At 34.7% G+C, this 12,684-nt stretch overlaps 2 protein-coding genes across 2 annotated transcripts; one reads left to right on the top strand and one right to left on the bottom strand.

The window, feature by feature from the left end:
• The first annotated feature begins 20 nt into the window (after positions 1-20).
• Positions 21-5,983, top strand: LOC106874764 (lactoylglutathione lyase). Its single transcript, XM_014922612.3, has 6 exons — positions 21-1,054; positions 2,572-2,654; positions 2,935-3,075; positions 3,922-3,989; positions 4,540-4,629; positions 5,290-5,983. Exons 1-6 carry the CDS (start codon positions 992-994, stop codon positions 5,388-5,390), a joined length of 546 nt encoding a protein of 181 aa, XP_014778098.1. The 5' UTR covers positions 21-991; the 3' UTR covers positions 5,391-5,983.
• An 834-nt stretch (positions 5,984-6,817) lies between these two features.
• Positions 6,818-12,467, bottom strand: LOC106874766 (uncharacterized). Its single transcript, XM_014922617.3, has 2 exons — positions 11,874-12,467; positions 6,818-8,910 (listed from the first exon to the last, which is right to left on the bottom strand). The coding sequence occupies exons 1-2, from the start codon at positions 12,199-12,201 to the stop codon at positions 8,480-8,482; spliced, it is 759 nt and encodes a 252-aa protein (XP_014778103.1). The 5' UTR covers positions 12,202-12,467; the 3' UTR covers positions 6,818-8,479.
• Positions 12,468-12,684: the final 217 nt, after the last annotated feature.

Raw genomic sequence — 12,684 nt, forward strand, 5'->3', positions numbered from 1 at the left:
AAAGTAAGTCTTAATTGCGCATGCCTCTAAATATGTACTTCCGGTTGCAATTACGTTTTCATGTTTTTGCAGATGAATTAGAAGGATCGTTTCTCTAAGACCACTTAATAATAATATAGTATAGATTAATGAAAAACACAGATAAAATTTCACTTGAATAAGGTAAAAAGCATACTGGATAATGTGTCTTTTCCTTATTCAAAAGAACGGGATGATTACTGATTATAGATTTGGTCTACTCAATCATTTTTCAGTTGAATAGTGGACAATAATTAATCCTACTGTAGGTACAAGGCCTGAAATTTTGAGGGAGGGGTGCTAGTCGATTACATCGACCTCAGTGCTCGACTGGTACTTATTTTACCGACTCCAAAAGGACGAAAGCAAATTCGAGCTGCGAAAAGTTCGCGTTTTTGTGATATGTCAATGCAGTAAGGCACGGATCGTTATAGTGTCGGAGTAAAGGATGTGTGTATTTACGGTTCTGAGTTCAAATACAGTTAGGGATCAGATTTGCTTTTATCCTTCTCTGACGACAAGGACTTGGCAATTATAGGAGTCGATTTTATTTCTATAGTGCATTTTAGATACAAATGTAATTATATTCTGAAATCTCGTGCCGACAGGTTAGCATCAGAGTAGCTTAAATATTAGAAAAAAAAATTGTGTTAGACTGCCAGGTTTTTCTTTTCTCTTTCTTTTCGCAATAAATAACGGGTCAATCACTTAGTCACTACACCGGTGATAAAAGAATAATTTTCCCAATACATTTTTTTGTTTGTTTTTGTTAATAAAACGAAACAAAGAATGACGAGTGATTATAGTATGAATCTACTGTAATCTATTTCAAACACTGCTCGGGGTCATTCATATCAGCTAATGCCAGTGAAAGAGTTCAGAGTTATCTCCCTTGAATTCAAGTAAAATTCACTCGTCATCTTATCACGGTAACAGCAAGAAGCACTTTGTCGTGTTAACTCTAACAATCACCATGGCTGCTTTGTCGAACGAAGAAATGCTGGCTGCTCTTCACCAGCCTGATCCAGCTACCAAAGTAAGCTGTAAAATAAATATTTCATTTCATATCTGTTCATAATATTATCCGTAATATTTCTTTCTTTTGTTTATATAGGTTAGGGAGCCTGAAGTCAGCTTGCCCTAACCTATATTGGTAAAAGGGGAAAAAAAACTAACTAAACGAACTGAAAAGCTTTAATGTGCTTGTTCGACCTGTTTGTAATAGCAGTTAAATCTTATTCAAATCATACCATATGATCTTGGGTAATGAAAGGACGCATTAAATGATGTAGTCCTAGATAGACATCTTGAAAAAAATGCAGCTTGGTCGCTGCTGGAATGTTCTGTCATTCGGTTGTCAAGGATAAAGAACAATAACACGACACTGAAACAAAAAAAAAAAAAAAGCTGACTAACGGTTTAAGACCTGCCAGGTGTAACACAAATGTACAAATGTGCAGGTCGATTTTTATTATGATGTATCATGCAAATCCATCTACTCAACAACTGGAGTTTAAACATATTTCGTCCCATTATCTCCCTCATATACTCTGCTTCTACCGGTGCAAGGCTGCTGTAGCATGCACATTATTAAATCAATTTCAATTAATCGCTATGAACTTTGTCTTCATATAGTATATTTAGAGCATGTCAGCCTGGCAGAATCGGCTTTCCTTTCTCCAAGAGCATTTGAGAAAGGATTTGCTCTCAACATTTTATGTTCACTAAACACGTACTGCCGACCATATTGGTAAGCATTTCCCTTAATGGTACTTACTCGCAGCAAAATTGTCTGAATTGATATGCATCGGTGACAGGATACAAACTGTCGGTAATCAGACATCATACAGGTCCTGCTAGCTCTGTTTTTAATTGCACTAAAGTTATTTCATAATAATGCTTTACATGTGTTAATACAGTTTCGCACCACTTACTGCAAAGAAACAAAAAGAGGATTTAATGTAAATGAGGGCGCTTTTGAAGCTGAAGTTCTATTACAGGGGTTTTCAACTGAGGTCCATATATTTGTGGGAGTCCACGCAAGAAAATAGTTTGTCTACAATAGTATTTTAAGGGGCCCTGAAAAAAATTTTGCTTTAGTTTTATGTATTGGTATGTATTGCAAGAAACAGCTAGATTTCTTTCTCAAACATTTTACATTGTTCAACCTACACAAGTTAATGTGAGAGAAACGAAATAGGAATTTTGGAAGAAGTTTCTATTAAACTAGGTTTTGAACAGCGAATGGTTATGGGGGTTCACCAGAATAAAATGGTAATCAAAGGGGTCCATAGATTAAAAAAATGTTTGAGAACCCCTGTGTAAATCCTAACTCTTGTTTATAGCATGTATTGAGTCAATTAACTAATCTCCTTTTCCACTGTAATTTATGGCCATATGCCAAAATCCTTTTATCATTAGTAATTGGTTTTCAACAAATTAAAATATAATTGGAATGTATTACCAGTGTAAAAACACATGAACGTCATCATATTCCAGTCACTCTGTTTTGCCACTAAGAAACTTATACTGTTATCCTAACATTTATTACAGGATTTCTTTTATCAACAAACTATGTACCGAGTCAAAGACCCAAAGGCATCTTTGACATTCTACTCTAAAGTCTTGGGAATGAGGTAACTTATATTGTATTATTATTTGAATCTTTCATTTTACTTTGTTTTCTTTTTATTCACCATCATACAGTAGCAGACCAGATTTGAAAGTGCATAGGTCCCTAAGAGTACTACCTAGCCCTTAGATGGTGTTAGCCACCTATGGGTCAAGTGGTTGTGTTAAACTGGGCTGCACGATGCCCTGCCATATATAGTAATCACATATGCATTCTTCACAACACTTGTTCTATCACCTGTGTTGCTTTATATTCAGTCACAATTGATTGATCTTTCTTTGCAGACTGCTTCATCGGTTTGACTATCCACCATTAAAGTTCAGCTTATTTTTCATGGGTTATGCCAATGAAGATGAGATTCCAAAGGATGAAGCTGAGCGGTTTAAATGGTGCATGACCAGCAAGACAGCCATTGAGTTGACCCAGTAAGTATATTTTCAGTGACCAGTGGTTGTGTGTAACTTTGTTGTGTCAGTGACCAATGAGAACCATGTAATTTTCTCTGACTTATTCAGTGTTGTATCGTTTTTGAGTGACTTAACCTAGCTGTGTATTTGTCTATATGACCAATAGTTGTTTTTTCCTTGTTGTCTGATGTACCCAATCATATGTTGTCATTTTTCTAATAAACTCAATCACACAGCACCATAATACAATATAATCCAATGTTACTTAAAATACATCAATTTCTCTATCTACCTAACTATATATATATATATATATATATATATATATATATATATATATATTCTGTAAATATAATTATAAGCGTAAGCTTATAAGCATTCACCATATATTGCCTATAGAAAACAGTTAATACTGAGGCATATAAGCCCTCAATAGAAAGAAATGGATATTCAACTATGTTTTATAGCCAATATACAGTGAACACTTATAGGCTTAAGCTTATTATTATATTTATAGAATTTTCACTTGTCTCTGTTTCTTAACAGATGCAGAATGCACACTATATATATATATATATACTTCTGTGTGCCATAATGTTCCCCCTCACCCCGCCAGAGTATCTTAAAATATCCCAATGGGATATTATATATTGTTTCAATATATATGTAACTTATCTCTCTCACTCATTATTCCTCAATGTGCAGTTTTCCTGCAATGTATTCTTTGCTGATCCTGATCTACTTGCATTTTCTTTAGCTTCGTATTGGTCTATCATTTTAACTATTTGCTTGTATTTCTGTGTTCAACACTCCATTGTGAAATTCTTCAATGTCTGAGTGAGAAATATATTTTTTATTTTGCAGCAACTGGGGTTCTGAGACTGATGACAGTGTTCAGTATCATAACGGCAACAGTAGTCCACAGGGATTTGGTAAGTTTTGATTGGTTAATTTTGTAAAGCTGTATAAACTAATAGACTGCTCACAAAATCGATGTGTGTCAGCTGGAGTGTTGGTAGTTTATATTCCTGGCAGTGTTCTGCATTTATGGCCAACTCGACTGACTTGAACATGAATTTTTGCAGGGGGCCTAGTGCTGTGAATTCATGAGTTACAAACATAATTAAATAAACATGGTGTCTTCCCTCACAATAGCCAATTTTTTGGTATTTATGTATTCTTTTACTTGTTTCAGTCATTTAACTGTAGCCATGCTGGAGCACCACTTTGAAGGTTTTTTTTAGTTGACTTATTCTTTAAGCTTGACGTCTGCAGGTCCTCTGAGACTTGCACATCTGCTTCAAAAAACATTTGCAATGGAGGAAATCTTTGGAAGAAAGAATTGGGAAAACCAGAGAGATATGGCTGTGAACACTAATTAATCTGGCTCTAGTAATAGCATATCTTGATGGTATAGAAATACTGCTGTGATTTATTTTACTTTGTCTTTTCCTAATCGTATCTTGTTTTTGTTCTCCTTAGGACATATTGGTGTTTGTGTCCCAGATGTTGAAGCTGCCTGTAAAAGGTTTGAAGAGTTAGGCGTGCCCTTTAAACTCAAACTGAATGCTGGTAAGATTACTGCTTATATATCTTCTTCATAATTTAAAGTTCACTTTTCATGTTTGCATGGGTCAGATGCAATTTGTTGAGGTAGATTTTGTTTTATAGACTAATGCCCTTCCTGTTGCCATGCTCTTACAGGAATGTGTTTAATATGTAAAATTGGTATATCCAATAGTGTTACTTTGCTATATTTGGTGGCTGTCTAAGCAATGTGCTTGTGGATGGTTAATTGGTTGGGTATGGTTGTGAAAGAGGAGGAAGGACTCCTCAGATATGCATATACACCCATTATCTATTTTTCTATCTTCGATTACATTGTTTACATTAGACATATTCGGATATGAAACATCCTAACAAATCAGTACTGGCTCTAATTTCTATAGAAAAACCTGTAAAGATAACCTTAAAAAGTGATCCATTATGTTATACACATTGTTATAGAAATTACACTGTATACGATTGAAAAGTTTATTTCCCCTCCTCCTGGAAAAAAAATATGTCATTCTATGAGAAATAAATTAGTTTTAGGGGAATCAGAATATAAAGTAGTTGTTTACCTTCCCTTTATCCATTTTATTTCTCCTCTTTCCATCTTTTGTTTCTAAACTTTTGTCAAATGTTAAACCTCTGTGTTAATGTTTATATCACATTTCTTTTCTATTCCAGGAAAAATCAAAGGGATTGCTTTCATCATGGATCCTGATGGTTACTGGGTTGAAATATTTTCTGGTGCAAGTGTTTCAGCTAATATTAACAAAGAGAGCTAAAACATTTTTTGTTTTACTTAAGACATTTTACCACTATGCCAAAAATTAAAGTCTTCCATTGATAATCTTGATATAATATATATTCCTATTCAGAAACTGCCCCTTTTTGTTCATATTTGACTAAGTTGATTCCTTAATTCAACACCTTGTCAAAATCTGCAAAAACTTTAATTGCTTTGCGTTCTTTCAATTTTCTCCAGGAGAGAGGAAATCTTAGCTGAGAATTTTGTGAATAAATAAAATGACCCCACCCCTTTATTATCATTACAAATTTGATGAAGCCAGTTGATTGGCAAAATTGTTTGTGCATTGGTAAAATTGCCTTGCAATGTTTGTTCTGGGTCTTTACTAAAGTTCACCACCAAATTTCCAACATTGTGACTAAGAAATTAATTATTACAAGTTTGATACAATAAACTATGAGTAACAATTACCAATGTAATTGACATCCAAATGTGTTGCTACAAACACCTTTTTAAGATCTTTTTTAATTACCCAGAAGAATCGTCTGAACTTTTTCTTTGTACCCACGTCCTTCAAAGATTTATTTTGATTGAAATAAAAGTAAAAAAAAAAAAAAATATTGATTAATATGTTTGTCTTCTTTTTAATCATTATTTACTGCAATCCTCCTCTGTGTCCTTGGTGTTTACTTTAATCTACCTAAATGACAACTTGTTTTTATATATATATATACACACACACAAGAGGGCGCTGAAAAGTTCCTGGCTTTAAGGGTATCATGAAGGGCCTGTTTGGAGGCCCAAACATTGGAGTTCTTTTACAGGGCTTATTAAAACTGAAGGACCACTGCAATAAGTGTGTAAATTCGAGAAGGAAGTATGTTGAATAAAAATAATAACTGATCCTCCTGTATTTTCTTTAACCCAAAGCCAGGAACTTCCCTGCACCCCATCGTGTGCATATATAAATATGTGTGTGGAGGGGGAATTAGCTGTAGGGTGAGAACAAAAGAAATGCGTTAAAATGTGGTGTTTATGAAAAGGCACAGAAACTATAGAAATAATTCTTTTTACTATAGGCACAAGGCTTGAAATTTGTGGGGAGGGGGCCAGTCAATTAGACCGACCCCGGTATGCAACTGTACTTAATTTATCGACCCCCCGAAAGGATAAAAGGCAATGTCAACCTCAGTGGAATTTGAACTCGGAATGTAAGGACAGACAAAATGCCACTAAGCATTTCACCCGGTGTGCTAACAATTCTGCCAGCTTACCACCTTAGAGACTAGAAATAATGTCAAAGCCTATTATCAAACTCGAATGTACTTTCTAATTAACAAAGATTTACCCCAGGTTTGGGTAGAAGGAAATATCTTTGATATGTTTTTTTTTTTTTTTTTTTTTTTTTTTTTTTTTGTCAAAAATAGAAAAAAAGTATAATAAAGATTTTAAAAATGATAAATATTTGATGCAAATTTGAAAAAAGTTTATTAAATATTTTTCATAATAATCCAAAAATGTTTAATGAGGTAAATGTTGAAAACATTTTCTGTATTCCCTGAAAAGATAAACATTGTTATTTCTAAAACTCCTGATATCAGTTACAGCTTAACTGATGTAAAACAGTTTTTAAGTTTCATGTCCACAGGTTCTAATATCACAAGGTAAACAAAGCATTATTCCTACTAATAACATTTCAACAGTAAATTCTGTTTTGCAGTGAGTGAATAAGTTTTTAATTTAACATATTTTCATCATTCTTATGATGGCTACATATGAATGCTGTGAAGGCATAAAAAGACATTTTTCTAGAAATATAAAGATATTTTACTCTGGTTTTGTATGGGTTTTACTAGAATACTAATGGCATATTCTGTATTTCTATTTATACCATTTTAATCATTTTCCACTTGTGTTTGTAAGAGATAAGTTATATCTCTTCTGGATATAAGTTACATCATCGGAGCATCACTGATCTCTTTCAGATATATCATTTCTGTCACTAAACCATTTTGTCTTTGCTATTTACTTTAACCCTTTAGCATTTAAATCAGCCAAAATAATCTACTTGTTTTATCTTCAAACTGGCCATATCCAGTCTCTCACACTTACCCTGCAATATTACTCTAAATATAAATTATCATGTCATTGAAATCTCAAAGCTACAAGGTAATGCACGACTAATTCATATCAATGTGAATAAATTAGCATTATATTTTATGGAGAAATCTGAATGCTAAAGAGTTAATAGGTGACAGTTAGTTTCATTTCTATTCTATATATGAGAGATTGGCAGCAGGATGGTCATCCAATATATTCATACCTCTGGCAAGTCACCTTGGTAGTGCCCAGTTTCCTCCCAAACTAATAAAATGGCTGTTAATTTTACAGTGTTGTCAGATATGCTTTAAGCCGGAGGCAACTATTTACAGTTATGAAAATTGGGTCATTTGAGAGTTGTGTAGTAACTGTTGCAATACAAGCTACTAACCTCTCAGCTGGTTTGGGAAATTTTTAACTTGCCTTTCTCCAAGACTGTAGCACAGTTTATAAGTGCATTAAAACTCATGTAGTAGAAATAAATTTTCAGTTCAGTCATATCTCAAAAATATATCTCTTTAAAATATGGTTTTGGAAAAGTATCACAACTGGAACGAAAGATCTGGAGATAGTACCATTCATTAAACCAACAGCCTAAGTACCATAGATCTACTTGATCAGGTTTGACCAAGGAGCTAAGCTATTCAAACTTAGCAGGGCTAAAATAGAAGCAGTTTATAATCTGACCATGCTAGCTTATCTAATAATAACTAGTCTCAAAACTATAGGTTTCTGTTGATCAAGCACCCAACCCTGTTTCAGGAAAAGAGAATTTGTGACCCTGAATCTTTCCTGTGGGCATTAAAAGCAACATAAGTGAAACGAAATAGCTTTGAGCAAGGATTGAAACCTCCATGTAGATTTAATTAGATGAAAGCTTACTTTTTGCTCTATGAGTGTTTAAGTTTTAGAGGACTTCTATTATGACCAAGCTATGTTTTTGAGTGATTTTAATGTAAATGAAGTTAGTGTACTGTGGACCTGAAAATGTAAATCTAATCTTGACAAGCCAGAAAATAGATTGGCTTAGATAGGTCTGAGAAGGTATCCACTAAATGTACTGTAGACACCATGAACATGGCTGGATTTCTGATAAAGAGCTTTTACAAATACTTTATCCCCCTTTTCCAATAAGATGATAACAGGAGCTGTGCTGGACCCATGGGCATGTTGGGCACCAGAATAGAGTCGGGTCACTTCAATGGTGTTCACTATAAGCGCAGTCTCCACTTTGTCATTGAAACCCGACAAGATTTTCACAAAGAATTGGTAAGTTCCTGATATGGGGCAATTGAAAATTCCAGTAGTGTGGTCATAAGCACTTCCAATGTTTGTAAGAAGTTGGTCAAAAATGACTATTTGATCTGGCTTCAAGTTTGTTAAATGATGACTAAGTCGGCTACTGAAAGCTGTTTCCTCAAAATCTGCGGCTGCTGTTGCTTGGATTGTTTTAGGTTCTGGAATTACAGAAAAGAAAAAACAAAAAAAAAAAAAACAGGTTGTTAATTATTTCAAATTTTGGCACAAAGCCTGCAGGTTTTTTTTTTTTTTTTTTTTTTTAAGGAAAAGTTGTTAGTCAATTATATTGATTGTAATATTTAGTAGGTACTTTATTTTATCAACTCTTAAGAATAAAAGGCAAAGTTGACTTCAGCAGAATTTGAACTCAGAACATAAAGAATCAGAAGAAATGTCTGATCAAAAGTCAGTTTTATGAAGGGTTGACCTTGGGTTAAACAGCAGCAACAAGAAGATGAAAGATTTTAATCAAAGCTGCTCTCTGCCAGAAAAGAATAGCCACAGGACTACTTTCCCCAGCCCACTCCCCTTTGAATTACTCGTTGGTAACAATTAATGTTATCCTCACTTCCACTGGCTTACAAAGACTACGAGTAACTACATCAGATTTATGATCACACTTGAATAAACATGCCGTCAGTTCGCTTACAGTTAGCCAGCAGATATAATAGTTATTATTTATCAGTTATTATAGAAATAGAAAAATCTCCAGCCATGTAGATAGCACAAGTTTATATATTTCACCAGAGAGACAATAAATTCCAGCTTTTCTTAAAGTATCCAATATGGATGATTACCCAGACAATACTCAACTTAGTAAATGTCATGATTCATAGATGTTCGTGATTCAAAGTGATATCCAGCTAATTCTTAGATAAAAAAAATAACAACCGAATCTACTTATTACGTAATAGTTTCCTTAGCTGGCATTAAGCAGTAGACAAGCCACTGTTTTCTCTTTTCTCTATAGCTATAGAGAAACAGTCTTTCTTTAGAGATAGCTCAGTACTTTTCCCATTTTTCATTAGATATATTCGTCTAGAGAATTCAAATCTGGTTGTGGTATCTCAACAAATCACTGTATCAGCCAGACTATTGAATGTTGTTTACAACACTGGTCACAGTGTGTTTCCTTTCATCGTAGTAGCTTTTGAATGATTTCCCCCTGCTAGCTAGGTATGGTTTCTGCAGATGGATACCCTTCTTAATGCCAACTACTTTGCAGGGTGTACTGGGTGCTATTTACGTGGCACCAGTACGGGTACTCAATATGTGGCAACAGCAGAAGTGCTTTATATGTGACATCAGCATGGATGCTTTATGTATGACACCGACATGGGTGCTTTATATGTGTGCTATATTTTATTTTGTGAAGGCACATGGTTTAGTGGTTAGGGCATTCGGCTCAGCACGTAAGAAGCACCATTCAAGCATAGTCGATGCCAGTGCCATCTGACTGGCTCCCATGCCAGTGAGACTTAAAAAGCACCCACTACACTCTCGGAGTGGTTAACATTGAGAAAGGCATCAAGCTGTAGAACCTTACCAGAACAGATTGAAGCCTGGTGCAGCCTCCTGGCTTGCTAGCCCTCAGTCAAACCATCCAACCCATGCCAGCATGGAAAGTAGACGTTAAACGATGATGATATATAACATATTGCTATACCATTGAAAGTTTACGTAAACTTTGTCACTCGCTCACTCACTCTCTCTCCACACAAAAATGAAACGTATTAGTTACTCGATTTCGGCGCCAAAAATTGCAAAGGGAAAGTGGATTAGTTTTTCAAATCTATTCTGCAATCTGGGATTATTATATATTATATCCAGTGATTTTAAGAGGTATGAAAAAGATATTTTGTTTTAATATTATATTTTTACTTGATTCACACACATGCACAAACTCTAACGTGTTTTTTAGATGAATTCTTTATCATTCTTTATCTCCCCACAGACTTCGTTACCACTAACTTCTATAACCTCTGCATTTTCACTTACTCATTTTAAACTTGTTTGAATTTTCAATCTAATGTAATCCACACTCTCTCAAAAACGTATTTCTGCAAAATGTTATCTAAATATTCTGTCACTTGTGAGAGAGACATCTATATGCATCGTATTTCTTAGGATGCATCATGCTTAAAACCAATGTCATTTGCCGGAGGTATATGTGATATTTAGAAATTCCATCTTAAAACTATTCCCTTTAATTTGAAGAAATCAAATGCTAATCCAAAATGTTGCATATTCAGCAGCAATATTCTCTATAATGAAACTAAAAAATAATTTCAAAAATTGAGATCACGAAAAGTCAGCCACGCTAAAAACGAATATCTTAAGTCAATTATTCGGAAATTTTTACCCTTTTAATTAAATGAGGTTTCCCACGGAACCCAGGATATTGAAAGGTCTGTCAGTTTAACACGTTTACTGACCCCCCCCCCCCCCAGTACTACCTTTGCGGACCACAGGTTGGGAATCACTGATTTAGACTATTAATCGAAGATACTGTATATCTGATTATATAAAAAAAAAAAGATAGGGTTGGAATACCTTTTATCAAAGTTCTACTTGATCAGAGTTAATTTGGGGCTAAACAACATAAATTACTCGATAAACTTTATTCCAGAAACGGGCCTCATGGCATACGGCTCATCATATGGTTCGCACTACTAAAACGATTCAAAGTAATTTTTCGCTAGGCGTGCCATTTATAAAGTCCCACGGGTCTATGTGGTTGTTCAACATGCTAGAAATATCAACCAAATCTCCCTCAAATCGCACCTTCCTGTCTTAAAAGTAGAAGTCACATGAGATAATGTCCATGAGGTGATAATTTGAGTTACGACCATAAACTCAATCAAAGAATACAAAGCTGAAACCTCTAAAAGAGTATAAAAGAACATACAATTCAAGCTGAAACTTCTAATAAAATAAAATACAGAATATAAACTGAAACTATTAAAAAAAAAATAAGCACAAATTAAAACAAATAAAAGAATGTACAATACAGACATCAAAAACTAAGATAATCACATCCTTCGATCACGGGTTTGTTTGATCAAGGTTGACATGATGCCCAAATAACAATCGGTTAAAATTTAACCGTTAAATTACTTACCAACTGGTGGAGGAACGACCTTCGAGTTGACAAGGGTCTTCAGATTAAATATTTCACTAATAAACAACTCAATGGTGCCGAGCATTTCAATACGTTGCGACACTTCATATTTAAGTTGGTCTCGGATCTCTTCGATTTCCCGTGCGCAAGAACAATTTAGCTGTACCCTCATTGGGAGGAACGGTAACTTCTTGAGAAAAGGTTTCGTGGAATCTCTGAAATCCACTCCATGGATTATCTTACTGATGTCCTTCGCTCCCAAAGATGTCGCAGACCTTGTCTGCCAAGTACCCAGCAAAGCTGTTAAGAGAATCGTTGTTAAAGACATACCGAGCTCTTAAGATTTCAATGTCTGGGGAAGCAATGAGTATCTGCAGTCCTCTCACTAGGCTCTTGCCAATTTAAATCGTGACAAATCGCCAAAAAAAGACAATTAGTTTTCTGGGGGAATGAGTAGGTGTCAGCATTTTATCCAAACATTTACCAGCATTTTCTTTCCCGTCACTCTCTTTCGATACATACACAAATCTATGTTTAGCTACTTCACCTGTCATCTGTGATTATGCCACCTGAATAGATTATAACCGCTTACTCGCAAACATCTTAACATATATTCATATATGTGTAAGGATATAAAGAAACGTGTGTGTATGTGCATAAACGCATTTACGAATATTATATACATTTGTTTGGATCTAAATATAAGCTTCCTGTTCCAAAGAAGTCATCTGAACAAGCTCAAAGGTGAAATTTGACGAAGATGCTACCGTTTATAAAGAAGACACGTTTTATTTGCATAAACCTGTGCCCG

Source organism: Octopus bimaculoides, chromosome 20, assembly GCF_046866305.1.
Source record: "Octopus bimaculoides isolate indiv1 chromosome 20, ASM4686630v1, whole genome shotgun sequence".
NCBI lineage: Eukaryota > Metazoa > Mollusca > Cephalopoda > Octopoda > Octopodidae > Octopus > Octopus bimaculoides.